Source organism: Zalophus californianus, chromosome 17 (genome assembly GCF_009762305.2).
Source record: "Zalophus californianus isolate mZalCal1 chromosome 17, mZalCal1.pri.v2, whole genome shotgun sequence".
Lineage (NCBI taxonomy): Eukaryota > Metazoa > Chordata > Mammalia > Carnivora > Otariidae > Zalophus > Zalophus californianus.
Genome location: NC_045611.1, coordinates 18,720,710 through 18,747,803, shown reverse-complemented (window position 1 = coordinate 18,747,803; position 27,094 = coordinate 18,720,710). Strand labels below are relative to the sequence as shown.

At 58.7% G+C, this 27,094-nt stretch overlaps 6 protein-coding genes across 14 annotated transcripts in view; 4 read left to right on the top strand and 2 right to left on the bottom strand.

Moving 5' to 3' along the window:
• Positions 1 to 4,269, top strand: part of C17H16orf70 (chromosome 17 C16orf70 homolog) — a 29,565-nt gene extending 25,296 nt beyond the window's left edge. For both annotated transcript variants that reach the window (XM_027618252.2, XM_027618251.2), the window contains 4 exons: positions 375 to 418; positions 564 to 622; positions 1,221 to 1,293; positions 2,028 to 4,269. In XM_027618252.2, coding sequence (XP_027474053.1) covers positions 375 to 418; positions 564 to 622; positions 1,221 to 1,293; positions 2,028 to 2,114 — 263 coding nt within the window. In that variant the 3' untranslated portion in view covers positions 2,115 to 4,269. The remainder of the gene's footprint in view (positions 1 to 374; positions 419 to 563; positions 623 to 1,220; positions 1,294 to 2,027) is intronic.
• On the bottom strand, positions 3,101 to 13,264 carry B3GNT9 (UDP-GlcNAc:betaGal beta-1,3-N-acetylglucosaminyltransferase 9). 3 transcript variants are annotated; one of them, XM_027618250.1, is made up of 2 exons: positions 13,234 to 13,264; positions 3,101 to 5,559 (listed from the first exon to the last, which is right to left on the bottom strand). In XM_027618250.1, the coding sequence occupies exon 2, from the start codon at positions 5,531 to 5,533 to the stop codon at positions 4,319 to 4,321; it is 1,215 nt and encodes a 404-aa protein (XP_027474051.1). In that variant the 5' UTR covers positions 5,534 to 5,559; positions 13,234 to 13,264; the 3' UTR covers positions 3,101 to 4,318. The 3 variants fall into 3 exon arrangements, with proteins under 3 accessions (XP_027474051.1, XP_035580953.1, XP_035580954.1); XM_035725060.1 differs by lacking the exon at positions 13,234 to 13,264 and adding an exon at positions 5,818 to 6,581; XM_035725061.1 differs by lacking the exon at positions 13,234 to 13,264 and adding an exon at positions 5,937 to 6,581.
• TRADD (TNFRSF1A associated via death domain) lies at positions 7,338 to 13,553 on the bottom strand. Of its 2 annotated transcripts, none has more exons than XM_035725063.1 (5): positions 13,437 to 13,553; positions 10,073 to 10,231; positions 8,905 to 9,182; positions 8,621 to 8,822; positions 7,338 to 8,452 (listed from the first exon to the last, which is right to left on the bottom strand). In XM_035725063.1, exons 2-5 carry the CDS (start codon positions 10,221 to 10,223, stop codon positions 8,142 to 8,144), a joined length of 942 nt encoding a protein of 313 aa, XP_035580956.1. In that variant the 5' UTR covers positions 10,224 to 10,231; positions 13,437 to 13,553; the 3' UTR covers positions 7,338 to 8,141. The 2 variants fall into 2 exon arrangements, with proteins under 2 accessions (XP_035580956.1, XP_035580955.1); XM_035725062.1 differs by lacking the exon at positions 13,437 to 13,553 and adding an exon at positions 13,234 to 13,340 and having other exon boundaries at positions 7,340 to 8,452.
• Positions 13,375 to 17,484, top strand: FBXL8 (F-box and leucine rich repeat protein 8). Of its 2 annotated transcripts, none has more exons than XM_027618253.1 (3): positions 13,375 to 13,452; positions 15,094 to 15,290; positions 15,869 to 17,484. In XM_027618253.1, exons 2-3 carry the CDS (start codon positions 15,139 to 15,141, stop codon positions 16,839 to 16,841), a joined length of 1,125 nt encoding a protein of 374 aa, XP_027474054.1. In that variant the 5' UTR covers positions 13,375 to 13,452; positions 15,094 to 15,138; the 3' UTR covers positions 16,842 to 17,484. The 2 variants fall into 2 exon arrangements, with proteins under 2 accessions (XP_027474054.1, XP_027474057.1); XM_027618256.1 differs by lacking the exon at positions 13,375 to 13,452 and adding an exon at positions 14,236 to 14,344.
• Positions 17,485 to 17,706: 222 nt separating this feature from the next.
• On the top strand, positions 17,707 to 23,259 carry HSF4 (heat shock transcription factor 4). Of its 3 annotated transcripts, XM_027620167.1 has the most exons (14): positions 17,707 to 17,896; positions 18,502 to 18,610; positions 18,703 to 18,830; positions 18,931 to 19,055; positions 19,324 to 19,399; positions 19,545 to 19,609; positions 20,146 to 20,248; positions 20,503 to 20,633; positions 20,755 to 20,982; positions 21,513 to 21,618; positions 21,723 to 21,788; positions 21,909 to 21,978; positions 22,739 to 22,826; positions 23,138 to 23,259. In XM_027620167.1, exons 1-14 carry the CDS (start codon positions 17,774 to 17,776, stop codon positions 23,205 to 23,207), a joined length of 1,488 nt encoding a protein of 495 aa, XP_027475968.1. In that variant the 5' UTR covers positions 17,707 to 17,773; the 3' UTR covers positions 23,208 to 23,259. The 3 variants fall into 3 exon arrangements, with proteins under 3 accessions (XP_027475968.1, XP_027475969.1, XP_027475970.1); XM_027620168.1 differs by lacking the exons at positions 22,739 to 22,826; positions 23,138 to 23,259 and adding an exon at positions 22,231 to 22,535; XM_027620169.1 differs by lacking the exons at positions 22,739 to 22,826; positions 23,138 to 23,259 and adding an exon at positions 22,231 to 22,535 and having other exon boundaries at positions 20,489 to 20,633; positions 20,859 to 20,982.
• On the top strand, positions 23,218 to 26,772 carry NOL3 (nucleolar protein 3). 2 transcript variants are annotated; one of them, XM_027620170.2, is made up of 4 exons: positions 23,218 to 23,358; positions 25,747 to 26,049; positions 26,210 to 26,527; positions 26,607 to 26,772. In XM_027620170.2, exons 2-4 carry the CDS (start codon positions 25,755 to 25,757, stop codon positions 26,612 to 26,614), a joined length of 621 nt encoding a protein of 206 aa, XP_027475971.1. In that variant the 5' UTR covers positions 23,218 to 23,358; positions 25,747 to 25,754; the 3' UTR covers positions 26,615 to 26,772. The 2 variants fall into 2 exon arrangements, with proteins under 2 accessions (XP_027475971.1, XP_027475972.1); XM_027620171.2 differs by lacking the exon at positions 23,218 to 23,358 and adding an exon at positions 23,385 to 23,566.
• The last annotated feature ends 322 nt before the right edge of the window (positions 26,773 to 27,094 follow it).

The window sequence follows — 27,094 nt, the reverse complement described above, 5'->3', positions numbered from 1 at the left end:
GAAATAGTAGCAGGAACCTTTGCCCACCTGCTTTGCCCATAGCCTCAGCTCCTCTGGGTTGGGCTCTGTGTTCTGGGGCTGCACATTTTTTGGCCTGTAGTCTGCTGGAGGCTCTCAAGGTCTTTTCCTATGATCGTGGGATTGCTGGTCCATGATGGGGAGAGTCTCCTACACATGATTATCCAGGTGCTCCCAGGTCAGCCTTGTGACTGCTGTCTCTACCCTCCTCTATTCGGCAACTCTGAAATAGCCCATCTATCCTCCCTCTGTTGTCCAACCCCAATGCACAGGGTGGCCAGGTCTGGATTCTCCCTAGGGCTAGGGTCACACGTGGGCTGGACCAGCTACCAACCCACTCTGTGTTCTCTTTTCAGAAAATGCAGATGGTCAGACAGAAACATGCACAACCTACAGCAAGGTGAGCTCCTATTTTCCCACCTCATGTAGCCCCAAAATGAGGTGGGTGTGAGCCTGCCAGCAGTCTGGGGCCCATGTCTTCTGGGCCAGCCATTGGTCACAATTAGGTTCCTGCTAACCCCTTGCCGCCCCCATCCCTTTTGCAGTGGGACAACATCCAAGATCTCCTGGGCCACCCTGTGGAGAAGCCTGTTGTCCTGCATAGGTGAGTGGGAGGTTGCCATCTCTGACCACTCCTTCCTTCTCCTCGCAGCCCAGAAGACTTAGGGAAGCCTAGCTGTGCCTATGGCTTAGAAATGACAGAAGTTTCTGTTGTTGCCACAAATATACTTCTCGCCCCCCCCCCTGCACATTACCACAGGGCCAGCTATTCTGCATGTTTACCTGCACCAGAGAGGTTACCCCTTGGGGATAGCTCCCCTCTCCAGGTAGGCGGGCCTTTTACCCCTAGTTATTCAGAAAAGGAAGCACTTTTCACTGGCTGTCCTGGGCTCTTTTTTTCCCATTAAAGTTGCCACATGCTGTAGTGTACAGCTTCCTACCCAGTTGCCATGCTGCCTGAGGCTCCTCCCTCCTAACTTTCCACTCCAATCTAACTGTGTAATAACTTCCTGTGCCTCATTGGGCTGTGTAGGAGTCAGAGCTTGAATGATACCTGTCACTACCCCTGGTACTTCAAGGGCCCGTGTTGGAAACAGCCATGAGAGACCATTGGCCAGTAGCCCCCATCCCAAAAGGGACTGGATGCCCTGCCTAGCCTCAGCTTCTGTCTGCACCTCTAATTCTGGCTTCCCTGGCCTCAGGTCCTCCTCCCCAAACAACACCAACCCATTTGGCTCTACATTCTGCTTTGGTCTTCAGCGGATGATCTTTGAGGTAAGCCCTGGGGGTTGAGGGGCCCATGGCCATGGCAGGGACAGGCAAGTGATGGAGAAAGGTTGGGGAGGGCCTAACAGCCCTGCTCGGTGAGTTAATCCTTCCCCAGTAGCCCTGTCTGCTAAGAATCTGACCTGCCCGCATTGAACAGTAAGAGTACAGAAACTATGTTGGGGAAATTCGAGGTCATGGAGGCTAAAGCAGTAGCCTTATCCAACAAGATGAGAGGTAACGGGGATCCCACATATGTGAGAACGTAAATATGGTAGGAAAGGAAACCCCAGGGAGCAGATGGGGCTCAGCGTGGGACTGTTGGGGTTCTTTGAATGCCGTATGAAGGAATGTGCTATGGGTGAGTGGCTGTAGAGGCCCCGCTGGCTTGGGAGAAGAATGGGCTGTCCCTCTTCTCCCTTTTGGATGCCACACCTTCACTAGGCCCCTAGCAGGTACAGAAGGACTGGGTAAACAGGTATAGTGAAGTATCCCATGAAGAGCAGGCAGTTGCTGGGCCAGGATGACTCCTAGCATGAGTTGGGGGATGTTGAGGGATCAGCCCAGCCCTGTGTGCAGGTGTGTCGCACACACAACGTCCATTCTTTGTGCACAGGAGCTGCCCCAAATCCCTTGTCTGCAGTCACAGCCCTAGTACTGGTGGTTTTTATGGATCTGATTGCCTACCATGCTGCATCCCTTCTACTCCTCCCCTTTGATTCATTGTCCGCTTCTCACACCAGGTCATGCAGAATAACCATATTGCCTCGGTGACCCTGTACGGCCCCCCCAGGCCTGGTGCCCACCTGAGAACAGCGGAGCTCCCCTAAGGACATCACCACCCATGCCCCTCTGCCCCGTGGAGCTGTGCATTGCATCCTGTTCAACGGGCCTCCATGTGCCACCCTGTGGGTTTTCTTGGACACCTTGCCAGTGTTGAAAGGCTGTTGTGATGTTCTGAGTTGGGGCTCAGACTGGGTGCTCTGCCATGGGGTGAGAGGCCCAAATATTCCTCTGTCCGTCCTCAGCCTGCTGGTGCCAACAGAGGACACAGACTGCAAAGAGAAGCACAAACTCTGAGCCTTGATACCTGGACCCAGGCGACCTCGACTAACACATACAGAGGCAGAGTTCTGTCTCTCCTGTTCCACACGCATTGGGAAAAGTTGGGACTCTTTCTGTGGCTGAGGACACAGGCACCCGGGACGAGGACGAGGTCCTGCCTTTGGCCCATCATTACCATGTGACCCTTAAGGCAAGCAGGTAGCATGTCCATAGTACTTGGTTGCGACTTTTGCACTACATCCACTTTAGTTACTTGATGAGCTGGCTGTGGCCAAGGTGGCCCACCTGCCTTTCCCTGTTCCTTCCTTGCACGTGCTCCCTACCAGGCCCAGTAGGCACACCCAACTCATTGAAACACAGCTTTTTACCATCCAGGTATGTGCCCAGGCCTGGTTCCTGCCCCTCTTGGAGCCAGCCTTCAAGGTCACCTGTGCCCCTGCTCTGCCCCAACCTGGCTGGCAGGCTGCATGTTTCCATCCTGTTTGCCTCTTTTATTTAATGCCAAAGTTTTAGCCAAAGACATCTTCCTCCTTTTATTGTTTCAGCATTCTGTTCTGCACTGTGGGCTGGCTCTCTTGCCCCAACCCTGGGCAATGTCCCCTGGCCAGGCCCATTCATGGTTCAAGGCCTCTGGGGGCTCAAGGAAGGCTGGGCTGCTCAGTCTTTTCATGGGTCTTGCTAAGGAAAGTAGCATATGTGCTTTAAAAATAATCCTTTTGAAAAGAATTGAGAAGAGAAATGTATAATTTTACCCCATTTTTAATATTTTGGTCTAGCAACTTGTGATACATAGATGACAATTTTGTGAGTTTTTCAAATGTGTGTACAGACTTTTGTAAATATGACTCTTTTGTAATTAACTCATGTACAGCCTCATCCTGTAGAGTTTAACAATGAATGTGGAGGGGACCTGCCCCAGGCTCCTAGGTGGTTCCTGGGCTTACAGCCAGGCTTGTGTGGCGTTCCCATAATTTTGTGACTGACTGGTGTCTTCCCATTTGGACTGTGGCCTGGCCAGAGACCCACACACACATCCCCCTGTAGGGGCAGCCAGGACTCTCCCCATCTTCCTAGAATAGGGGAACATTCCTCATGCCCTGCCCATACCCCTCCAATAAAAACCTGTGCCCTCAGCAGCTGCTCACCATGTGCTGTTGCTGGGATGTTTGTACTAAAATAAGCATGGAGGTGTTGATTTTTAAGAACGTGGGTGAAGGATATGGGAAATTTTATGGTGGAGTCATCTTAGGTTCCTTGGCTCTTCTGAGTGGGGCAGCACAGCCTCTAGTAAGAGACTGGCACTGTTGTGTGTGTGTAAATTCTTATGTGGTGAGAAAAGACTCTAGGTAGGACCATGCACTTGTTTGTCCCTGTGTGCGTCCATCCCTGGTGTTCCAGCCAGACCAGGGCCCAGGAGGGGTTGGCTTCGGGAAGGGACACCTCAGAAGAAGATCTAAAGATCAGTACAGGGCTGAAAATCCAATTTGGATGGGCAGGTGGGAAGCAAAATGCTTACCTTCAGATTGAGTTGTAGCAAAATGCCTGCCAGTTCCAGGACCCCACACCTCCTCCAGCCTTGAGAGAGACCTGCATTTGCATCACTCTAGGACTTCCAAATCAAGGAGTATGGTCAGATTCCATGAGCCTATGCGACCACCATCCCCAAACCCCAAAAACCTACTTGGTAGTAGGAAGGTCAAACATGTCCACCTGTTTGGCAGAGCCTGCTGCTCTAAGGCCTCAGCCCTGGCTGTCCTAAAGGGCTACCATTCAGGTGGTTCTAGATCAGCTCCGAATAAGGTAGGCCAGCAGGAGCCAAGTTCAATCTTAATTCCCTGGGGACCTGTGGAGGCAGACTTCTGGTGATATGGGCTAGATTTTTGAAATCTTCCGCCTCTGGGGAAGAACTACATACACGGTGATAATCATCCTGGGTCTGAGTGAGGGGAGCTTGGGGCCATGAAGGTGGCTAGGGGCCCCACTGGAAAGAGCCAGCAGCGACAGGCCACGGATGGGCACAGGCTAGCCCTTGGGGCCCATTCAGTAGGTGCCACATAAGCCAGATGTCGGCGGCCGAGAGCCCGTGTACTACAACCAGCTCCCGGTAAAAGCAGGGGTCAAAGGTGCGCAGGTGCGGCGCTGCGGACGGCCGGGGGATGCCAAAAGTCCGGAAAGCAGGGTGGGGCTCGGGTGTGAGCCGAAGGCGCTGCAGACACATGCCCAGAAAGACGTCGTCAATGGGGAAAAGCTCAACTTGCGCGCAGGCGCCGGCCAGGCGACGGAGCGTGGCCCCCGAAAGCACAAAGCCACCACCACCCGCATAGGCCGGGTAGGCGGGCAGGCCGTACACCGCCTCAGGGATGTAGTATTTACTGGTCCGCGCACGGATTGGCCGAGCCTGCACGATCACATCGCCCGCAAGCAGGTCCTGCGCCGGGTCCCGCGGCGCCAGGAACTCCAGCAGGTTCCCCACGTGCACGAACACGTCTGCATCGCCCTTAAACACGAAGCGCACGTCGGGGCAGTAGGCCGTGGCCCAGGCGAGAAAGTGAATCTCCTTGAGCGTTAGGTTGAAGAAAGTGTCGTCGAAAGCCCAGAGCAGGATGTCCGCGTACGCGCGGCTCTCAGCACGCAGCAGGGCAGGCCAGTGGGTTCGCGTGCCCTCCCCCTCCGCGTCTGCCCCGTCTGTGCCCGCGCCCCTGGGCACGCCCAGCAAGAACACGCGGCGCACGAGCGCCCCCTGCACGCGACCCTCAGCACCCCACGTCTGGCGCACGGCTTGGCGCCGCTCGAAGTCCGCCGCCACTGACTTGACAGCGATGAGCAAGTCGGGTCCACCTTCAGGTGCGCCATCTCCTCGGCACTTGTGCGGCTGATTAATGAGCAGGGGGAAGCGCCGCTGGTCCTTGGCGCGCAGGTAGCGGCCAAAGTCAAAGGGCCCCGTGGGTGTGGGCGGCGCCGGTGTGTCCCCTTCGTAGGCCAGCGGGGCCGGGGCTGCGCCTGCGTCCGATGCCTGGAAGACGCGGAGTCCGGGAGTGGGCCCTGGCGCTGCCTTCCCTTTCGTTCGCGGGGCGCTTGTCGTCGGGGCCGCGCCCTCGCGCTGTGCGTAGAGAAGGAGGCCGAGGGCGGCGCCCAGGAGCAGCGTGAGCGACGCGTCCCCGCGGAGGCGCAGCCTCCGCCTCATGTCCGCGTGGCTGGCGCCCGCGCCCCCTGCGGAAAGACTCAGTCAGGGGCTCGCGACGCGGAAGCCATTGGCCGGGAGGAGTTCCCGGCCTCGGTCTCTCCGAGGGGAAGGGGCGGAGGCCAAACGCCGAGGGTCTCAGCTACCGGCCATTCATCCCCCTGCGGCGTTCTCCTGCTCTGGGCCGTGGCACACCCCCACACACTGGGTTGGGTACCCTGAAGGGGCTGGAAGTTTCTCCTAGTAGCCAGTCCCCACCCCCCTCAGCGCCGGCCCGGGACGGTTACCTAAGGCCTGCAGACGCCGAGCTCGGCCCCCGTTCCCTCCCGCCATTCCCGCGCTGAAGCCGAATCCCTTCTACCCCCTCCCTAGCCACCACGTCGGTCCTTGGGATCCCGACACTCACGCTTGTCCCTTGGGAGTGGCGCAGCCCCGGACGCCAGGGCCTCCGGGGCTCAGCGCAGGGTCCCAAGGGCAGCCATGGACCGGGCTTGGGCCAAATGCAGCGTTGGCAGGAAGGGGGAGGCCGGGGCCGCTGCCACGTGACCCTCCAGCTGTGCGCGCCTGGACATCTGGAGCTCAGCTCCGCCCCGGCGCCGCGGGGAGCGCAGTCTCCTAGTGAAGACTAATCTCTGAGAGGGATCCCCACGGGCAGCTCTCTCTGGGAAGGCCGGAGGCGGTGGGTTCTGGCCTCGGTGTGGGCTCAAACTCCCCAACTCTGCCTTTTGGTGGGGGTAGGAAGAAACATTAGCCTCTCTGGTTAATCTCCGCACCCCCACCTCTCCGGAGTGAGGCAGGGCCTGGGCTGGCAGGAGCCCAGGGCTGGCGGGTCCCAAATCCCCCAGGCTGAGCGTCTTAGGCATCTACTTGGCCACCATCCCAGGCTATCCTTGGAAGCGCCTCTCAGCTCACCAGCAGCCCAGGTTCAACCAGGCAGGACCTATAATCATAAATGGCCCTGGACATACGGCTGCCTCCTTACTCCTGGTTCTGTCATGCCCCCCTCCCACCCCAGCAAACACACACACACACACACACACACACACACACACACACACACACACACACACACACTGACCCACAAGATTCAATTCTCACAACTCTGGTAGCAGCTCTCATTGCTCATGCAGATGGGGACACTGCCCCTTAGGGAGTTAAGTGACTTGCCCAGCATCATACAGGCAGAAATTCAGAGCATTGCCCTAGGTCTTCTGGAATTCAGTCTGGGACTCTTTGCTCTGCCCTCCCTTGCCCCTCTCTGCATCTATCCACTAGGATACAGGACAGGGGCCAACCCTCTCTGCTTTAACTTCACAGTGGAGCACTTCAGCCTGTCTCCCCAGAGGTACCTCTGGGCCCCCTGGGCCCTAGTACCCCGCACCAGCATAGTCCAGCATAGCCTCCTACAGGCAGAAATAACCAAGCCTGGGTCACTGCAGGCCAGATTGGACTGGCAGGGATGATTCAGCTGGAGGGATTCCTGAAGTTGGCCAGTGAGTAAAGGGTTTGATCTGGGACCCCAGTGGGCAGAGAGTTGTTCTGGAGATTGAAGGCCTCCTCAATTGAGCAGGCAGCCCCGCCCTCCATCATACTGAAAAAGGCAGAAACTCTGAGGTCCTCCTGCACTCTCACTCCTCATCCAGGGTCACTAGGCCTGTTACCTTTCATCCTAAACAGTTCGTGGTGTTCATCCCTTCCCTCCATCTCTGCTGCCACTGCCCTAGCCTGGGCCTCCACCCCTACCCTCCCACACTCCACCTCTCCCTCTTCTCCCTTAACTCCCCAGACTTTCTAAATGCTTCTCACTGGCCTCAGTGTAAAATCCAAAATCTGTAAAATGGCTTACCAGACCCTGAGCTATCTGCCTCCCACACTCACCAACTGCTCTCTTTGCAAACCCGCCCGCTACCCCTAGATCTAGCCACTCCAAATTTTCTGTTCTTCTAACATCCTCTGTTCTTCTAACTTTCCTCAAGACCTCACCCAAGACTGGCTATGTCCAGAATGTTGCCATTCCCTCAACCCGCCACCCTCATATCTCTCCCTGGAAGCCTAACCTGGGTTAGGCACCTGCTCAGAGCACCCACAACTTTTTGTATTTTTCACATAAAAAAAAATGGGTAATATTTTATTGCTGTTGCTTAAAATCTGCAGTCCAACACTGAGTATGAACTGGGGGCAGGCAGGTTTCGTGTATCTTGTTCACCACAGTATTTGCAGCACCCAGGATGATGGCTAGGACACAGCAAGTGCTTAATGAGTTAGTTGTTCAATGAGTGAAGAGGTAAGGGCTGGCCAGAAGCCCCTCATTTGGGATGGGCAGACCGCTGGAGCAGGTGACCCATGTACTTTGTCTATATCACAGTATCTGGGGCCAAATCCCCAATGGCACCCCAACAGGAATGGTGGGTGCTTGCCCAACTCCTGGAGAAGCCAGTCAACACTACCCAGCAGCTCCAACAGCTGGGCTAAGTGGGGTTATCAGTGTGGTCTCAGAGTCCCGTGGATGGACAGGAGCTCCGCAATAGCAGCAGAAGGGACCCTAGGGTCATCTAGGTGTTCCAAACGCTGCTGGGCAACTGGCCGATCCCCCCTTTTTCTGGTACTCAGGTTAGGCCAGACTGCCATCGGAATTCGCGAGGCCCAGCAAGTCCTCTGCCAGGCTGGTGAGCTCGTTCTCCTCAAGGGCCTCTACCAGGCGCTGCAGCGTGGCGCGGCGGCCCTCGGCCTGCACGAAGCGCCGCAGCAGCTGGAAGGCCTGCTCGTACAGCCCTTCGCGCTCATACTCATAGGCCAGTGAGTCGAGCGCCGGGTCCCGCAGCGCACGACAGCCTCGCTGTAGGGAGCGCCCCACTTTGCGCCATTTAACACCCACTGAGCGCGCGAACGTCTGTTGGTCCTGCAAGCTCAGTGGCCGGTTCACTGCGGAGCGGGGGGGGGGGGGGGGGCGGGAGTGGGAAGCAGAGTGAGCTCGAGGAGACCAAGACCCCTACCCCTCCATTCCCGCCCGGCGACTACCCGGCCCAGACCCTGCTCCTCCCCAAACTCCATCTTCCTGAGGACCCTGCCTTGACTCTGCGCGCGCCTCACCTATGGGCTGGCCCTGGAACAGAAAAGTCTGGCCAGACGGCGGCAGCGGCGGCGGCGGCTTCTCCTCTGAGAGAGAGGTGGCCAGGGACTGCGAGGGCGCTGGAACGACCTCCATGTCGCCACCCTGGCTCCCCGAGCCACATGTCAGATTCCGGAGTGCGTCCTCCAACTCAGAGAGTTCCTCGTCCCGGAGCCGGTCAGGCTAGGGAGGGGAGTGCGGCGTCGGTGGGCGTCTTAACCGCGGATCCCCGCCCCACTCCAACCCGGCCCCAGCCCAGCCGCACCTTCTGAGCGAAGATGCAACTCAAACAGCGCTCCTCATCCGTCAGCAAGGTGTCCAGCCGCTCCGCGCCGGCGCGCAGCTCCAGTTGCAGCGGCACCGAGTGCAGGGCGAGAGCCGCCCCCAAGCACCCCTGCAGCGCGGCGCGCAGCGACCCCTCGCGGTAAGCGCGGAGAAAGCGGCTGCAGGGCTGGCGCCCGCAGAAACGCAACTGCACAATCAGCTGCGGCTCGCTGCGGTGGATCTTGAGCATCTGCAGCACGTCCGGGCTCCCGCCACTCTCTGCGGAGGCGGACAGTCAGGCGACAGGCGGTCCCCATGCGGGGCCGTTCTCCAAGCGGCCATAGTGGAGTGAAGCCCACACAGACTCCCTCCCTGACCCTAGCTCCCAGCTGGGAAACAAAATTGGGATGCACACAGCAACAACCCAAAATGAAGGCCAGAACCTACCACAGGGAGCACCCTAAGACGGGGTGGGTGCCACCCCAGCCCCATCCTTGAAGCCCCAAATGAGCGTAGGCAAAAGGGACGTGGCAAGAGGCTTTGCAGCACAGAGAGGGGCGTGTGCCCAGGGCAGCCAAGCCGTCTGGGTAGGCGGCCCGCGGGGCAGCGGAGGAACAAGAGGTCTCAGGTCTTCAGCCTCTACCAACTGTGGCTCCCGCTGCCCAGGAAGGAGGCGGATACACCAACACGTTTCAGCTTCCTGTGGCCTCTGCCCTGAGATAGGAAAGGGGGGGCCCCCCCGAAAGGCAGGTACTGGGGAGGGGTGTTGGGCAAGGAGTGCTGCAGTGAGAGAGGAAAAGAGAGAAAGGCGTGATTAGTATAAAGCAGTGAGCTGGCTGGTCTGGGGATTGGGGGAGGCATCAAGCGGAGGTGGGGGCGTTAGTGTATACATAGGTAGATCATACACAGACACGGGGACACACGTGCGTAAACAGAGAAGGGCACACATGCGTAAACGCAAGGTCACACATGCGTAAACAGAGAAGACAGAGCCTATGAAACCAGACATCCTTCTCCTCTCCTCCCCCCTCGCCGTCAAATCTTTTCCATAACATGCTGGTTAAGCGCAGGCCCACAGAGTTGAGGAGGTGGGGCCTCAGCCCCTGGTCCCGCCCACAAAAGGCCCAAGCTCCCCCCCTTCCTCTCCAAGTACCCGCCCACCCACACACCTGTCAGTGCAGTCCGCAGAGCCCTGTACACCGGAACCTTCTGCTGGGCGTGAGCATAGGCATCAGATAGGACCACCTTGTCCAGCGAGGACTCCACAAACAGGTATGCGCTGCCCACCCACTCGTCGAGCCCATTTGGCCCAGTCGCCATCTTGCCTCCTGGAGACGCAGATAGGCATCCAGATCACCCCCAACCCAGCCCTGGAGACAACAGTCCAGTCCTGCGTGGCTCAGCTGTCCCCACCCAGCTGGCACACTTGTGAGGGGAAGTTCATCATCTTACAGGCAGCCCCTTGTGCTTCTGAATCTGCACAGCCCAGCCCAGCCCAGCTCAGCCCAGACTTGCAGTGCGAGGACTGTCCCTCCACTATCTTCTCTGAGAAAGCCCAGGGTTACAGTGGCAGAAAAAGGGAGGTACTATCCTGCAGTGGTTCTGCCCCCTCTTCGGGCCAGGATGTCTCTCTTTCAAAGCTGACAGGAGACATCCTTATCCTGGATAGTGCCCATTCCCCACAGCCAACGGAACCCATATCCTGGTATGCCTTCAGCTTAAACTTGAGCTCCCACGATCCCTTTGGGACAACAGCTCCCATTAGGTTTTCTCACCTGCATTCCTACTACATACCTCCTGGCTTCATCGCAAAGGACACCTGTAGTTTTCACCTGCCCAGGTTCCCTCTCCCAATCCTGACTGACCTTTGGGGTCTTCCCTCTTCCCTCTTCTCAATCCACGTCCCTGTTAGGAGCGCTAACTCCACTTCCTAATTCCAGGTGTGCGCAAGTGAACTAGGCCTGGCCAAATCTGCATATTCCACTCCCCTTTCTTGATTAGTTCAGAGTTGGGCATAAGATTTAGGTTGGACCAATCAGAATCAGCCTGCAACTGTGGCTGGACAGATAAGAGAGACCTACTAGTTTCCCTTTCCATGGGACTGAGCCGGAAGAAAGGATAGGACTCCTCAGCCGCTGCCTAGAAAGAGCCTGGCTGAGAATAAAACTGACACAGAAGGATACAGAGCCAAGAGATGAGGAGGTGTATGCCTAACCATATGGCCCTGGCTCTAGCTGCACCCTGAACTTTCCAGTTATGTGAGTTAAATCATTCCTTTTTGTTCTAAAGTCCTTGGAGCTGGGCTCCTGTCTTATGCAACTCAAATTGTTCTATTACAGATTTCCTCCCTGTGCAGACAGAGCCAGGGCCCCTTGGTGCTCGTATCTCCTCCATCTATCTTCTGACAAAATCCTAGCCCTAGACCAGGGGGAGGGCAAAATTCCCAGCCAGGAAACCACTTCATTGACCCTCCTCAGTTTAATTGCCTCCCAGTTACTGCCCCATGAGGCTGCAGATGGAGAACTGCCCTGCCTCTTCCTCCCCACCTCACCTGAGTCAACATCCCATCCTTGTCCTAGAAACATTGGCTCAAGACCCCACCTACTGCCCCACCAGTCACACTTCTTTATCTCTGATCTCCAGCATCTATATACAGTAGGCTAGGAGGGGCTGCTGAGCCCTAGCTGTGAGCACCCTGGATGTCACTGCTCTGGGCAGAACAGATAGGGTGGCCCCAGCTGGCATCCATTTACTTGAGGGACAGGGAAGGGGGGATTGCTGCCAGAGGGAACCAGGACCACAGCCTTGGACCTTTGTGGGGAAGGAGCAGGGATCCTGAGCTAAAGCAGAGGCTGCATTTCAGATCTGCCCCCACACCCTAACCTGAGAGCCAAAGCCGGGACAGTAACTGGGCAGTGGCCCCCCAGTATCACCCAGACCTGGCAAGAGAAATGGTATCTGGTGACGGTCCATCCCACCCTCTGAGCACAGAGGACATGCCTTTTGAGCGCCCCCCCCATAATTTTTTGGTAGAAAACATATTAATACTTGTGTATTTACCGAAAGCAGTAGTCTGGAAATTAACAGAAAGCTAGCTAGCATTGTTTACCTCTGCAGAGGGTTGAGGAAGAGAGTGGGGGGAGGGGAGATTTTTATTTTCACTGTATTTAGCAACATTCTACTTTATGTAAAACTGACCTAGGTCCTTTGTATTAAAAGGCAACATAAAATTGAAGCAAAAAATAAAACATAAACGGGGTAAGACTCTATAGGTGATAAGTGGGACCAAGAGCGGTACAAGACAAGTGAGACAAGTTAGGAGCCCAAAGGGAATGGCCCAGAGGGTAGGAGAGTGTGGGAACCTGTCCTGAAACATTTCCTCTTCCATGTCTTCTTAGCCCCCTGACTTGAGGGTGCTGACCCCATGAATGTGATCGGCCTCAGGGGTGGAAGTGAGGGCAGGATGGGGCCAGAGTCTGACTATCGGGACTGTCAGGGCGGGCACTGGAATCCTGGAGGAAAGAGGGGATGCTCCATCACACCCCCCCTAGTGGACAAATGGGAGAAGTCAAACAGGTCGGCCAGGCTGGAGGTCGAGAGGGTCAGATAACAGGATCCGGACCCTTGGCTCGCGTGGTCCGCTGGAGAACTTCTTCCTACGTGTCCTTCTACAGAAGCCCCTCCTCGGGAAGCCCCGCGCCTCACCCACCGGCAGTCCGCCTCTCTGAGGGTGGGACCCGGATGGGTCCTTCGGGACTCTTGGCTGAGACTGAGCGACTAGCGGGTACCGACTCAAGAAAATAGGGCCCTACCACCAGGGGCCAGACAGGCGCCGCGCCCCATTAATACAGCCTAACAGTCCCCGGGCAGCCCCGCCTCCGGCCGGGTGGCCGCCAATGGCCCGCGGCCGTGGCCCCTCTAGGACTGCATCCATCCTGGAGCGCCCCCTACTCAGCTGGCCCGCTCCCGAGCTCTCGAGGGAAGCTCCCCAGACTCCAGTTGTGTCCACCCTCATGCTGGAGTTTCGCCTGTTCACCTGGCTGGGGCGGGGACAGGTCTTTGCTCACAGACACTTTCAGAACCAGCCCCGCCCCGCCCTCCCACCAGCAGGAATCGAACACCCCTCCAAAGACCTCAGCTGGGACAAGGAACCTGCGAGTGCCAACATCCGTAGGCTCTCTGTCGCCTCCCACGGAAACAGCCCAACAGGCCGCCGCCACCAACTGGCCCGGGCAGCGCGGGTGACAACCGCGCCGCACCCACGCTCCTGAGCCAGGATCCGCCTCTGCTCCCGCCGGCACCGGGAAGCCCACCCACCCTCTGCACTAACCTGGAGGCCTTGGCCCAGCCCGGATTCCCACGCCCGCCCGGCTCCACTGGACCAGAACGCTTCCGGGTGTGCGCGAAGCGCAGGGGCGGCGCCCCAGCCGGAGCAGCCCCGTCAGCCCCGGCGTCCCGCCCCCAATGCTCCCAGCCGTTTCTTCCCGCCCACTGTCCTCCGCCGCCAGTCCCCAGGCCCTGGGCAAAGCCCACCTGGTCCGTTGAGCAGGTAAGACGTTGGCGCCCGAGGTTAGACGGCACGAAGAACTGCCCACGGTAAAAGACTTCGGGCGCTTTCGGCTCTTACGAGCCCGGGGGGCCCCAGGGTGAGAGCTGCCCTGCTTTCTCAAGCAGGGAGCGGACGGATCAACAAAGAGGTACCCCCTGGACACCAGAATTTTCTAGTGACGTCTGGGTGGGGAGGGTTTGAGCTCGATGATCTCTGACCTCTCCTACTCCCTGACACTCAGAACAGGGTGCCAGTGGGTCCAAGTTCAAGCCTGGCCGCGGTATCTGAAGCCCCAGGATATATGAGGCGCAAATTGCAGCAAGGGACCGTTAGCCTGGAAAATATGGAGAAATAGAAAACTGGCAAGTGGTGTGAAACGTTGTGTAGGAAAACCTTCAAGCACCCTAAAATAAAATGGGCAACTTTGAAGAGGACGCACACTTTCCAATAAAGGCCGCGCTCCGGAATGGGTCTGCGGAATCCCAGCTAAACCGAAACTGCCCAACCTGAGCCTGGACTCATCCAGAGTCAGGACTGAAACTTGAACCTAGGGCTCCTCAGGCCCCAGAACCCGAAGCTTTTCTCCGCTCAGCCGGCCTTTCCTTGGAAGCACCCGGGACATCTCCCCAGTGAGGTGGAGGAAAGGAAAGAGCCTCCCCTCTCGGAGCAGATTGAGCGGTGCCCCACCCGCGCCCCTGCTTCCTGATTGGCTGGTGGTCCCCGCCAATTAAAAGTCTTCTCCAGTGCCCCCGCCCTATTAACCCAGTCATCACTCTCTAGTAACTGGCTTGGCTGGGATGCGGGCTCTCAACTAGGGACCTGTGAAGTCAACTGGCACTTGTTGAAATTCAGATTCCTGGGCCCGACTTTTCCGAAGAGCCTGATTTAGTAGGTGGGGCGGTAGAATCTGTATTGTGAACAAGTGTCCGGGTGATTCTGATACCCCCCGCCGTCTGAGAAACCCTCATTTCAATGGCCCTTGAGGCGAGGCTTGAGTCCAGTCCTAACCTGGAACTCAGAGTAGAAGTTGGGAAGAAAGTTCTAGAAGATGTCTGGAAGACTAGTCTGGGTGGTCCTGGTGGCTCTGAGTGTGTGTATAGGAAGGCAGGACGCTCTCTGAGCTGGTGGGCGGGGGGCGGGGGGCGGAAGGAAGGACAGGGTTGTCCCAAGTCCGGGCAGATGCACCCGCCCTCCACCTTCCCCAGCGAAAACTTTAGTGGCTAGGAGAAAGATCCGATAGCATTTTCCAAATCCGGATATTCGGCTTTATCAACCTCGCGCACAGGTCGTGGGTTGCATTCCTTCTAGTATAGCATAAAACGCAGATTTGTTCAAGTGAGGACGTAGTGTAAAGGAGAATCAGAAATCTTTCAGCAACCGGGGCCGATCATGGGTCTGAGACCTGTGCAGTAAGTGAAACAGGGCCTCATGCTTGGTTTAATAATTTGCTTAAATGTTTTGCTGTCACGGTTTTGAAATTATTAATAATATTTTCAGCAAAGAGTCCCACATTTTCATTTTGCCCTGGGCTCTGCAAATTTTCTAGCAACTTCTGGGCCGCAAGCCTTTCCACATATAGGCCCCGGTAGTTCCGTCAACATTTTGGCTTTCTGGAGCCCAGAGACGCCCCTCTCTCTCCAGGCAAGAGCTTCTAGAAGCGGCAGAGCTCCCACCCCGCGCAGGGCCATGGCCGAGCCCGGAGAGCAACTGCCAGAGGAGGTGCTGGTGCTCATCTTTCGCTATCTGCCCCTGCGGGACCGTGTTGCTGCCGCCAGGGTCTGCAGAGCTTGGGCTGTTGCTGCCGCCTGCAGTGTCGTGTGGCGCGACACGACCATCAGGTGAGCGGGCTCCTCACTCTCCTGACGCCCTCCCACCTTCTCCCTTTCTCCATGGAATCGGGGGGTGGATTTAAAAGCATAATCATTACATTTATTGACCGCCTACTATGTACCAACCGGTGTTCGAAGTACCTTACATATTTTAATTTAATCTTCACAAAAACCTTATGTGGTAGATAGGTAGAATTATCTCACAGATAGGAAATTGAGGCAGAGAAATTTAATTACTTCCTACAGGTCACTCAGCTAAGTAGTAGCAGAGGCCGAATGGGAACCTGAGTCTAGAGGCCACGCCCCGCCGCCTTAGAGACCTCAGAGAAAGCTCAGTTCCTAAAATATCATTGGCTCTCCCTGCCAGGGCTTCAGCTCGTGGCAGACGCATCGTACGTCTTCCAAAGGGATAGGGTGGGAGTTCCCTCCTAGTATCAGCGGCTATTTGGGGGCAACCTGGCATGATCAGGACTGGGAGGTATATGTGTGGGGTGTCAGGAAGTGGCTATGGTAGCCGTACTCCAGGGTTAGGGATGGGTAGAGGCTTCTCGCGGCCAATGCCTTTTATTCACCGTTCTAACCACAAGTTGCGACTGTGAGCGAGAAGGCACGCTGCTACCATATCTGTCTGCCTGCCTGGACCACGTTCACAACCTACGGCTGGAATTTGAGCCGTCGAGGGAGCAGAGCCGCCGGGCGGCCACTGAGTTGCTGAACGCACTGGCGGGCCACACCCCGGGGCTTCGAAGCCTGCGCCTGGAGTGCCGCGGAGAAAAGCCGCTCTTCGACGCAGGCCGCGACATCCTGGACGCCGTGCACGCCGTCTGTCGGGCCGCCTGCGCGCTGCGCCACCTCGACCTTCGGCGCTTGCCTTTTACACTGGACGACGCGCTGGTGCTGCAGGCGGCACGCGGCTGCCCCGAGCTCCGCAGCCTTTTCCTGGACAACTGTACGCTGGTGGGCAGCGTGAGGCCCGACTCCGTGCTCGAGCTACTAGAAGCCTGCCCGCGCCTGCGCGCCCTCGGCCTGCACCTAGCCAGCCTGTCGGACACTGCCCTCCAGGTGCTGGCGGCGCCGGACCGCGCGCCTTTCGCTCTCCTAGCCCTACGGTGCGCGTGCCCCGAGGACGCACGCGCGCCACCCCTGCCCGACGAAGCCTGGGCCGCGGTGCGCCGCCGCCACCCAGGACTGGCTGTGGAGCTGGAGCTGGAGCCAGCGCTGCCTGCAGAGAGCGTGACGCGCGTCCTGCAGCCTGCCGTGCCGGTGGCTGCGCTACGCCTCAGCCTCTCTGGGGACACGGTAGGCCCGGTGTGCTTTGCAGCGCGCCACTACGCCGCAACCTTGCGCGCGCTCGAGGTGCGCGCCGCTGCCTCAGCGGAGCTGGACGCCGCGCTGGAGTTGCTGGCGGCGCGCTGCGCGGGCCTGCGTGAAGTACACTGCTTCTGCGTGGTACGACCCTCTGTGCTGCACGCCTTCCGCACGCACTGTCCGCGCCTGCGCAGCTACACGCTCAAACTAACGCGGGAGCCGCATCCCTGGCTGCCCACGCCTGTGGCGTGACTGAGTAGTCGCCTCTCCGGCAGACCTGTGGCCTCTAAGATGCTGGATGCATTTGCCCTAGCGTGCGCCAACGGCTAGCCCGCTCCTTCGGGACTCTGTTGCGTCTTGTGCCTCTGGAAGATTAGGGCTTGTGGGATAGGGATAGTGTCGGGACCATCCCAGGGAGTCCTGAGTCCACCCGGTGGATATCTGTAATGGGATCATCCTCCCCCCAAGCCCACTCCTCTGTGGACGCTATACTAGCTCCGCGGCCCTGGCGTGGGAAGGGGGAAGAGGGGAGGGAGGACACTGGCTCAGGTGGCGAGTCAGGTGTGAGTGTGAAATAAAGAAATCCTGCAGCAACACGGCGTCCTCTGGAAGGCGGGGCGGCTCTGAATGGGGAGGTCGGGGAACCCTCAGAGGCCCAAGGACCCGACGGGGCCGGCGTGGGAGAGATCAGTTGACCGATGCGGCTGCGGAGGTCAGGGGCGGGGCACTCCGCATCCTTGGAATGACAACGCCCCAGAGTTCTGCGGGAGGGCGCCAGCTTCTCTCCTCCGCACCCGCTCTCCACACCCCTCGCTCTCATCTGCCCTCTCCATCCAAGCAATGGCCATCGCCTTCTAGGACGTTACCAGCCCACACCGGGCCGCACACGGGTGATTGCTCCTGAAGAACAAAGGAGGAAACGGCCTGAGAAGGGTGGAACTCAAACCCGGGTCTCCCTCCCCACTGCACCCCTCCATACACATTCGATCCCAGCCTTCCCCTTCAGTCCGCTGGTGCAGCGGCCGCGGTCTGAGCCCCGCCCCGCGGGTTCGCACGTGGCCCCCACCTGACCCGGCGCCCGGAGGCGGAGTAGGGCGGGGCGGGCGGCAAACGCAGCACTTTCCACGGCTTCCACAAGCCCCGCGGCGCCCGGCCCGAGCGCTTAGCCGGGCCGAGACCGCGCCATGCAGGAAGCGCCAGCCGCGCTGCCCACGGAGCCGGGCCCCAGCTCCGTGCCAGCCTTCCTCGGCAAGCTGTGGGCGCTGGTGGGCGACCCGGGGACCGACCACCTGATCCGCTGGAGCCCGGTGAGGGCTGGGGCCCCTCGACTTCCCCAGTGGTCCCCGGGACCCTTCCACGTCAGTGAACATCCATGCCCACCCCACCCCCGCCTGGGACGGGGCTGTGGGTCCCTCGATTCAGCTGTCCAGTGTAGTTTACCTTGGAGGGGGTGTGCGTGAGATGGAGGTGAGGCGACTTCCTCCGGACCGAGGAAAGGGTAGGAGTCTTCTGGAGACCTAGAGCCTGAGGGATCTTCGAGGTCATTTAGTTCCCATCCCACCCCAACAGACAGATAGGAAAACAAGAGACCTGGAGAAGGGAAGGGCTGGGTCTGGTTCTAGCTCAGAGTGGCATCCTGGGTCTGGGACCCGTCCAGGGCTGGGGACTCAAGTCTGGCTTCTGCTCTTTCTTTCCAAGAACCAAGTACGGAGTCTGGGTCGGGCTAGGGTAGGGATTCACTGTGGCCGCCCCAGGCTAGGCCTCAGAGCCGGTTCTGGCCTGGCCTTGCCCCATGTCTCCATGAGCGGCAGGCCGGGTCCCCAGAGCGCGGGCCTGGCCGTGGGCGGGCACGGCTCACTGTGTCGTCCGGTCTCCGCCCGCACGGTGAGTGGGCGGGCGGCGTTCTTGGCAGAGCGGGACCAGTTTCCTCGTAAGCGACCAGAGCCGCTTCGCCAAGGAAGTGCTGCCCCAATACTTCAAGCACAGCAACATGGCGAGCTTTGTGCGGCAGCTCAACATGTGTGAGTCCCTAGGACCGGGGCGGGAAGTGGGTGCGAGTACCTTGGTGCTCCGGGATGGGGCAGTTTACGCCCCCCACGCTTCCCCTCCCTAGACGGTTTTCGGAAGGTGGTGAGCATCGAGCAGGGCGGCCTGCTCAGGCCGGAGCGCGACCACGTCGAGTTCCAACACCCAAGCTTCGTACGCGGCCGAGAACAGCTACTGGAACGTGTGCGGCGCAAGGTGGGGGCGGCCTTCAGGAACCAGCAAACCCGGGTGGAGGTGTCGAGACGGCTGGCCCTGTCCTAGATGACTCTGAATTGATGGTGCCTCCCCCCTGCAGGTGCCTGCGCTGCGCACCGACGACGGCCGCTGGCGCCCCGAGGACTTGGGCCGGCTGCTAGGCGAGGTGCAGGCTTTGCGGGGAGTGCAGGAGAGCACCGAGGCGCGGCTGCGGGAACTCAGGCAGTGCGGGGGAGGGGGCGTAGGAGGGTGGGGAGGGAGAGGGGGAGTCTGGGCGAGAGGACACTGGCCGCCAGGCACTCCTTGTGGACAGCTCCTTCCTCGCTCATGTCTTGGTGCCTCCATCCAGACAAATGGGCTGAGCTGTGGAACTCTGTTCTGCGTGGATGGACGCTCATCCGAGTGGTCGTGGGTTTAGACCTGCCATTCTGTGGGGGGTGGTGACTGGGCGGACTCTCAGATGCCTCAGCACCCTCCCACGCCTTCCCCGCAGGCAGAACGAGATCTTATGGAGGGAGGTGGTGACTCTGCGGCAGAGCCACGGTCAGCAGCACCGGGTCATTGGCAAGGTGTTCTTCTCCCCCTACCCCACTTCTCTCTACCACTCCTGAACACACCCACCTCCTCTGCCCAAGGCGGCAAATCCACCTGGAAGTGCCTTGTTGGGTGGGTACAAGGTCTAAAGTATGAATTAACACTTTGCTTCCTCTTTAGCTGATCCAGTGCCTCTTTGGGCCACTTCAGACAGGGTCCAGCAGCGCAGGAGCTAAGAGAAAGCTGTGAGTGAGAAAGTCAGGGATGTCCACCCTCACTCTCCCCTCCCCCCCCCACACACACTTTCAGGAGCCTCCCTCCCAGAGGCCCCATGCAGGGACTCCTCCTCCAGAAGCCTTCTCTCTCACCAGGAATCCTCATTCTTCTTCCCTGCACTATAGTTTTCCTCAACCCATGGCAATCTCCCCAAGGTCCCTACCCCAGGACTTTCCCTCTCTCCCCTCAATTCGACCACGAAATACCCCCATTCCCAGATCCCTATGTTCTAGGACCTTAGCCCCAAATTTCCCCTCCAGCAGCCCCTTCCCCCTCACCCCAAACCATCCCAACAGCAGAGGGTCTGGGGCTCAGACCATGCTCTCTCCCTCCCCTCTCCATCCCCAAAGGGCCCCCATTTCTGGGGGGAGCCCCTTCTGCCTCCAGCATGTGACTGATACCCTGGCAACAGGCCTCAGCTCTGCTGACTTGGCTGCTGGGGCCTGAGGGAGGGAGGTGCAGGCTGAGAGGCATGGGGGATGAACCTGCCCTGCCCCCTGCACAGGTCTCTGATGCTGGATGAGGGGAGCTCGTGCCCAACACCGGCCAAATTCAATGCCTGTTCTCTACCTGGTGCCCTCGTTCAGGACCCCTACTTTATCCAGTCGGTAGGTTTTTGCTCATCCTCCCTTCCCTAGGGCACAAATAGGCTTATGGAGAGCCTATTCCTTTCCCCCATTCCCTAACAGGAAGAGAAGGTGGAGGCTAGCCTTCCCCGCCCCCCAGACCCAGGCTCCCCATCATGGACTGAGCCTCCCCCCTCAAACCTTACTCCTTAGACCTGGTCCATGTGGGTACTGGTTGGGTTCTGTCTCACCCTGTTGCTTGAGAGAAAGGACTGGGCTTAGTCTTCTACTTACAGCCCCTCCCAGAGACCACCTTGGGCCTCAGCAGTTCTCACAGGGCCAGGGGCCCTATCATCTCTGACATCCACGAAGACTCTCCATCCCCTGATGGGACCAGGCTTTCTCCTTCCAGCAGCAGCGGCAGGAGGTAAGACAGACTAGGCCGCCCTCTGGGGAGCTTGTCGGGGAGGGCCTGGCAGCCCAGATGACTGTGCGGGAAGGGGGGGAGGTCAGTGCCAGGGTCTGGTTGAAGCTTTTCTCTGGTGCAGGGAGAAGGGCCTGGCACTGCTCAAAGAAGAGCCGGCCAGCCCAGGGGGGGAAGGCGAGGCCGGGCTGGCCCTGGCCCCAAACGAGTGTGACTTCTGCGTGACAGCCCCCCCGCCACTGCCCGTGGCTGTGGTGCAGGCCATCCTGGAAGGGAAAGGGAACTTCAGCCCCGAGGGGCCCAGGAATGCCCAACAGCCTGAACCAAGGGGTCCCAGGGAGCTACCTGACAGGTAAGTAGAGTCCATTCTTGACTGTGAGCCCTGTGGGTCACTTTTGCAGATAGACTACTGCTAACTGACTTCCCAGCCTTGCCTGCCTGTTGTGGCTGAGGGGGAGATCAGGCAATATGATCTGACCAGATATCTCAGTTGCTCTAAAGAGTACCAGCATCAGAGTGCCCTGGAAAGTAGAAACTCCCATCAGGTCAATCAGTCTATCTAGGGTAGAGCCCCAGAATCTGTATTGTAACGGAGTTCATTTCGGTGATTGGAAACATTGTAAAGTACACAGTAGTTTAAGAACCAGTGGTGTTAACAATTCCAAAGCAATGGGACATATCCCAAGACCCCAGTTCCATAATCCAAACCTCAGGTCGAGGCTAGGAAGCAGAGGCGTTTTTTAAGCACCCTCTTGTGTGGGGTATCTTCTCCTACCGTTTTGTAGATGTCCGATTTTGATCCTGATGTATACAGGTTCTTTAGGAACCTGATTGGGGGTGGGGGGGGAACACTGCAGGCTGACAGCTGTTCTCTTTGTGCAGGGGAACTCTGGGCCTGGAGAGGGGGCGGCGGAGCCCAGAGCATCTGCTACCTCCCATGCTGCTTCGGGCCCCCCCTGAAAGTGTGGAGCCTGCAGGGCCCCTGGATGTGAGTACACCTTCAGCAGGGCAGGGCATGGGGCGAGGGGTGTGGCCCTCGGTGGGGTCTGTTTAGCCCAGGGGAGGGCGCCACTAACTGAGCTCTTCCCCCAGGTGCTGGGCCCCAGCCACCAAGGGCGAGAATGGACCCTGATGGACTTGGACATGGAGCTGTCCTTGGTAAGATGAAGGTGGGGGAGGGCAGGGGGTTAGAGTTACTGAACCAAGCCCTCAGCCAGAGCCCCAGCTCCCCTCCTCCACTCCCCCCCCCCAGCTGCTTCCTGAGGTTCTCCTTTGCAGATGCAGCCCTTGGGTCCAGAGAGGAGTGAGACTGAGCTGGCGGTCAAGGGGTTAAATTCTCCGGGGCCAGGTAAGAGTTTTAGTGACTCAGGACCTTGGTCTGAGCTGCCAGGATTGGGTGGGCTGGGCAGTTTGTGTTTTGGAGGGAAATCCCCAGAGTTCAGGTGGCCCTTGGGAGAGCTGTCAAGGCTACCCATCCTCTCATCATTGGGTGAGAGTGGGCAGGTTGAGAATGGATGTTTCATCCTGACTGACCGGAGGGCAGGACAGGTGAGGCTCTCCTTCCTGTCTCTCCCTGCTGAGCACGGCCCAATCCTCCTAGGGAAGGACTCCACACTTGGGGCACCACTCCTGCTGGATGTCCAAGCGGCTTTGGGAGGCCCAGCTCTTGGCCTTCCTGGAGCTCTAACCATTTACAGCAACCCTGAGAGCCGAGCCTCCTACCTAGGCCCAGGGGCCAATCCCTCCCCCTGAGACCCGCTTTACTCTGAAGCCAGCCTAGCTGAGGGGCTGGCCTGCAGCAGCACCCCCTTCTGGGCTTCCTGGTGCCCCTGGAAGAGGCTGAACGAAGACCCTGCTACTCTGCAGTCCTCCATTACTGAGCCCTGCACATAAACTGCATTTTTTTTCTGTTTCTGGTCTCTTTTCTCTACCGACCAGGGAGCACAGAAGTTATGGGTTGGCGCAGGGTAGGGGGGCAGGGGGTCGACTTTGCATTCATAGAAATTTCCAGAGGCTAAGGCTTTAATAGCAGAACCCCTGGAGAGTGGAGATGCTTGGGGAACCAGCCCCTAGTTCTGCTTAGGCTCCCATCCTCTGGCCGGATCCAGGGCTAGCACGTGGCCGCTGCAACGTCCGGAACCCAGGGGCTTTTGGGGTCACATCCAGCTCCACAATGCATCTGCTCTGTGATCCTGGGTAAGCCGGTCCCCTTCTCTGAGCCTTATCTGGGATAAACAGAAAGGGCTCAAGGAGAAGATGGATGTAAAGCTCCTGGGAATTGCCAGGCCCCAGCAGGCCCAACTGCCCCCTCCCTGACATATTCGGTGCACCCGGGGTGGGGAGGGAAAGCGGACTACGCGTAGAAGTGCAGGGGTGCGCGGCCCCCGAGGCCTGCCTCCGGGTCCCCACCCCCTCCCAGTTCCCCTTCCCCACCCCCTCCCAGTTCCCGGCAGCCCTGGCCGCCCCGCCCCCGCCGCAGCTGCTGCTCCCACCCCCACCCCGCCCAGCCCTTTCTGCCTCGTCATCTACTGCCCCGCGGAGGCTCGACGCATGAGTGGGGCCGCCCGGAACGCATAGAACCGGGAGCCCCACCCCACCCGGCTGGGGGAGGGAAGAGAAACTAAGATTGGGCAGAATCCGCGCCCCCCCACCACCAGCCGCGCTCGAAGGAGGTCTGTGAGCACCGCCCCTCCGCGGGATTCAAGCAGTGGGACTGGGTGGAGGGGAGGTAAGGGGCGCCTTGTGATCGCACTTTCGCAAAGGCTCCCGCAGTTTCCCACGACCCTCGCTCCTTAGCATGAGAGACCGCGCAGAGAGGTGGGAGGGAGGCCGAGACCTCCCTCGATGCCTCGCACCTGGAGCCGCCTGAAGCTCCGGGAAGGATTTGGTCTGTGACCCTTGAAGGACTGGCCGGGACATAACGTCGGTATTCACTTGTGAGCATTGGCTTGCAGCTGGGGTCTCTGCACCCCAGGCAGGACAAAGTGCAGGACTTGGCGTACTGCAGGGAGGAGGCTAACATGAAAATAACTTGCGGAGCAATGAGGGAGAAGGAGGGGCCAAGGCAATCTGCACCCCCCGCCCCCCCTGCACTTGTACTGAGCAGGTCCTGCACCCCTGACTGGGGGGACAGTCTTTGGACGTCTCAGCTGGAGAGGGCAGGGGGTACATGAACACAATGCAGTGATGTCAGCGTGGTGGTAAGAGTATATGCTGTTACTGGGGCCAGAAGGGAAGGGACCAATCTGTCTTTGGGACACTCAGGCACAAGGGGGCATTTGAGTCTTGGGGGATGGGTTCACAGCATGGAGGAAGGGGAAGGGTATTCCAGGCTTAGGGAACAGCATCTGCAAATGTTTTGATGTGCCAGGGGCTGGCACGGTTCTCCCAGCAGGGAGATGTGGTGGTGGTGGAGAGAAGTAGGTGGGGGAAACCTGGCTGTCCAGAGGGGTGGGAGGTGGTTTGAGTGGCCAGGCCACATAATCTTGATTCTCTCTGAGGGGCAGTGGGGAAAGGAGACAAGTAGTTAGGGCTGATATTCTGCTTGGCAGGAGATCTCGTAGTTCAAGCTAGAGCAAGTCAGATTCCAATTCTGCCACTTGGTCTCTCTGAACCTGTCTCCTCATCTGTAAAATGGGGACAATAAATCCTGTCCCAGAGACTTGTCAAAGTCACTGTGCTGTGAGGGTGATGTGATGGAAGTGAGAAGTACTTACAGAGACTGTCATAGGAGATGAGGTGATGATGCTGGGGCTGAGGGAGGATGCTGATGGAGACCCACTGAGTAGTGGAGGAGTAGCATTTGTCAGAGATGCCACCTGAAGGGAGGGGGGGGCAGGGGGTAGTTCTGGTTTCTGCTCAGTAGTCTGGGGGAAGCGCTGACAATTCAGTATAGCCAGGAGTGGTGAAATGACCAGGGAGGCATAGCATGACACCAGGTGGTAGTGAGAGAGACCTGGGAGGCAAGATGGGGGCTAGGACCACAGCCACTCTCCCAGACCTAGAGCCAGGTAGAGAAGTAGAGGAGTGACCTCAAAAGGAGGATGAAACCCAGGAGGGTGCTTGTGTGGACAAAGCCAAGGCTAGGGGAGATGGGCTGAGAGAAGGAGTGGTCTAGGGCCTCTTTGCCCCTTAATGCCAGGGGCCTTGCTGCCTGCGTCAGGTCACCCCACAAGTGATGGGCCATTGTCCTTGGTTGTTAATAAATGGACAAAGCAGATTAATTTCTGCCTAACACCCGCTGCTTACTACAGTCTCTCAAAATGGGAAGGTCCACGGAAGAAAACAGTAAAAGTTCAGCAAGCACTTGTTGGCAGCTTTTATGAGTTGAGTCCGTGGTACTTAGAGATAAAGCAAGAGAAGATTCCCAGGGCAGCAGGAGACAGTTGGATATCTGTCAGGAGATCTTGGTCAGAGCTAGGACTCAAGAGAATTCAGGTAACCCTGCTCAGGTATTAGGGAACCAGGACACAGTGGTGGCATTGGTGAGGCGCTGCAGGGGCAGAGCCTGTCCTGGCAAGACGAGCCTCAGGGTCAGAATAAGGAGCCTGGACTTCTTTGGTCGGTGAGGAGAGACTCTCAGCACCTGTGCCCTGGGTGCAGAGGGGATTCAGTGCTTCGCAGGGTCTAAGCTGGACATGAAACGCTAGACTAAGTAAGAGGTTAGGATGACAGAAATATTCAGCAGATAGACTGGAAAGGACCCGACTGCAAGCTGGGTGTTGGGTAGCGGGATCAGTTGCGGGTCTTTCTGCCTGTTAAGGTGGGGAAGCAGGCTGGGAAAAAGAAGTTAGTTCGGATAAACTGGGTGTGAATAGAATGTAGGATCCACAGGCAGCCCGGGGCTCAGGAGGAACGTGCTGACTGGGGAGAGGAGTAGAGAATAAATAAGGACCCAGGGAGAGCATAGAGGAGAGGAGAACCACAGCTGACATTTAGGTGCCCAAGGAGAAGCCTGGGGAGGAGACTGGGACAAGCCCTCTGCTGAGGAGCTGTCCGGCTGCCGGGGTCGAGGTGAACTTAAATCCCAACCACGAGTGTTTACTGAGAGCCTGGGAGAGAGGTCAAGGGGGGGGAGTCCCGGCTCCCACTACCTCTTTCCCCCTCCCCCATGCAGCCCCCACCATGGGCAATGCGCAAGAGCGGCCCTCAGAAACGATCGATCGCGAGCGGAAACGCCTGGTGGAGACGCTGCAGGCCGACTCCGGGCTGCTGCTGGATGCACTGTTGGCGCGGGGCGTGCTCACCGGGCCCGAGTACGAGGCGCTGGACGCGCTGCCGGATGCCGAGCGCAGGGTGCGCCGCCTGCTGCTGCTGGTGCAGAGCAAGGGCGAGGCCGCCTGCCAGGAGCTGCTGCATTGCGCCCAGCGGACCACGCGGGCGCCCGACCCCGCCTGGGACTGGCAGCACGTGGGCACCGGTGAGAGCGCGGGGGGCGGGGCCTGAGCCAGAGCACGGGGCGTGGCGTGAAGGGTAGAGTGGGGAACCAAGTAGCAGTCTCCCCGCCCCCCCAATGGGTGTGTGTCAAGGATACCGCAGAAGCGTAAAATGAGCCTCGGATACCCCCACCTCCGCCCCAGGCTACCGGGAACGCAGCTACGACACTCCATGCCCTGGCCACTGGACACCCGAGGCACCTAGCTTGAGGACCACTTGCCCCGAAGTGCCCAGAGCTTCAGACTGCGACGAGGCTGGGGTTCCCGGGGGCTCCGAGGCAGTGCAATCCGGAACGCCCGGGGAACTCAATCCGGAGCTGGAAGCTGGGGCCTCTGATGAGGCTGGGCAGGATTTGGAACCAGAACCAGAGGCAGAGGCAGAACCAGAACCTGAACTGGAGCCAGATCCCGAAGCCGAGCCAGAGGCTGAGGCGGGTGACGAGGCGGATGATGAGTCTGAAGGTGTGAGGCTACCCAAGCCCGGTGCCAGATGGGTGGAAGGGTGGCCCCACCTGACTGACCACTTTTTCTCTATCTCTAGATTCCTGAATGCCTGAGCACTGACAGGCCGCCCCTGCCCAAGCCGGATAGGACCTGGGATCCTGCCCTGGCATTGGGGGGGGGGTGGGGGGGGGTGCCACCAAGTCTCCATCTGACCCGGTACCACTAGAAGTGAATAAACTCCGGAGGGTCAGCCTGGGGTCTCTGTGTGACTCTGGCTTTTTGCCCAGAATTAGGGTGTGGGTCTGTGCCCCTGAGGCTCAGCAACCTGGGCAGCTCTGTGCCCCACTGTCCGGTTCTTAGCCCCATTTCATCCTCAGTACTCCAAGCCGCACCCCCCTGGAGCTCTCAGTCCCAGGCCCCCGTGGGACAAGGGCCAGACCCCTGGGCCCTGCCCTACAGAGCTTTTCCCCTCATGCAGCAGTTGAAGGGGGGAGGGCTATATAGTCACCTGCCCCACTTCATGGAAGCCCTTGGGCCTGGTGCAGAGAGCCAGGGAAGGGAGACTTCTTTCCACTTAGGGCAGGC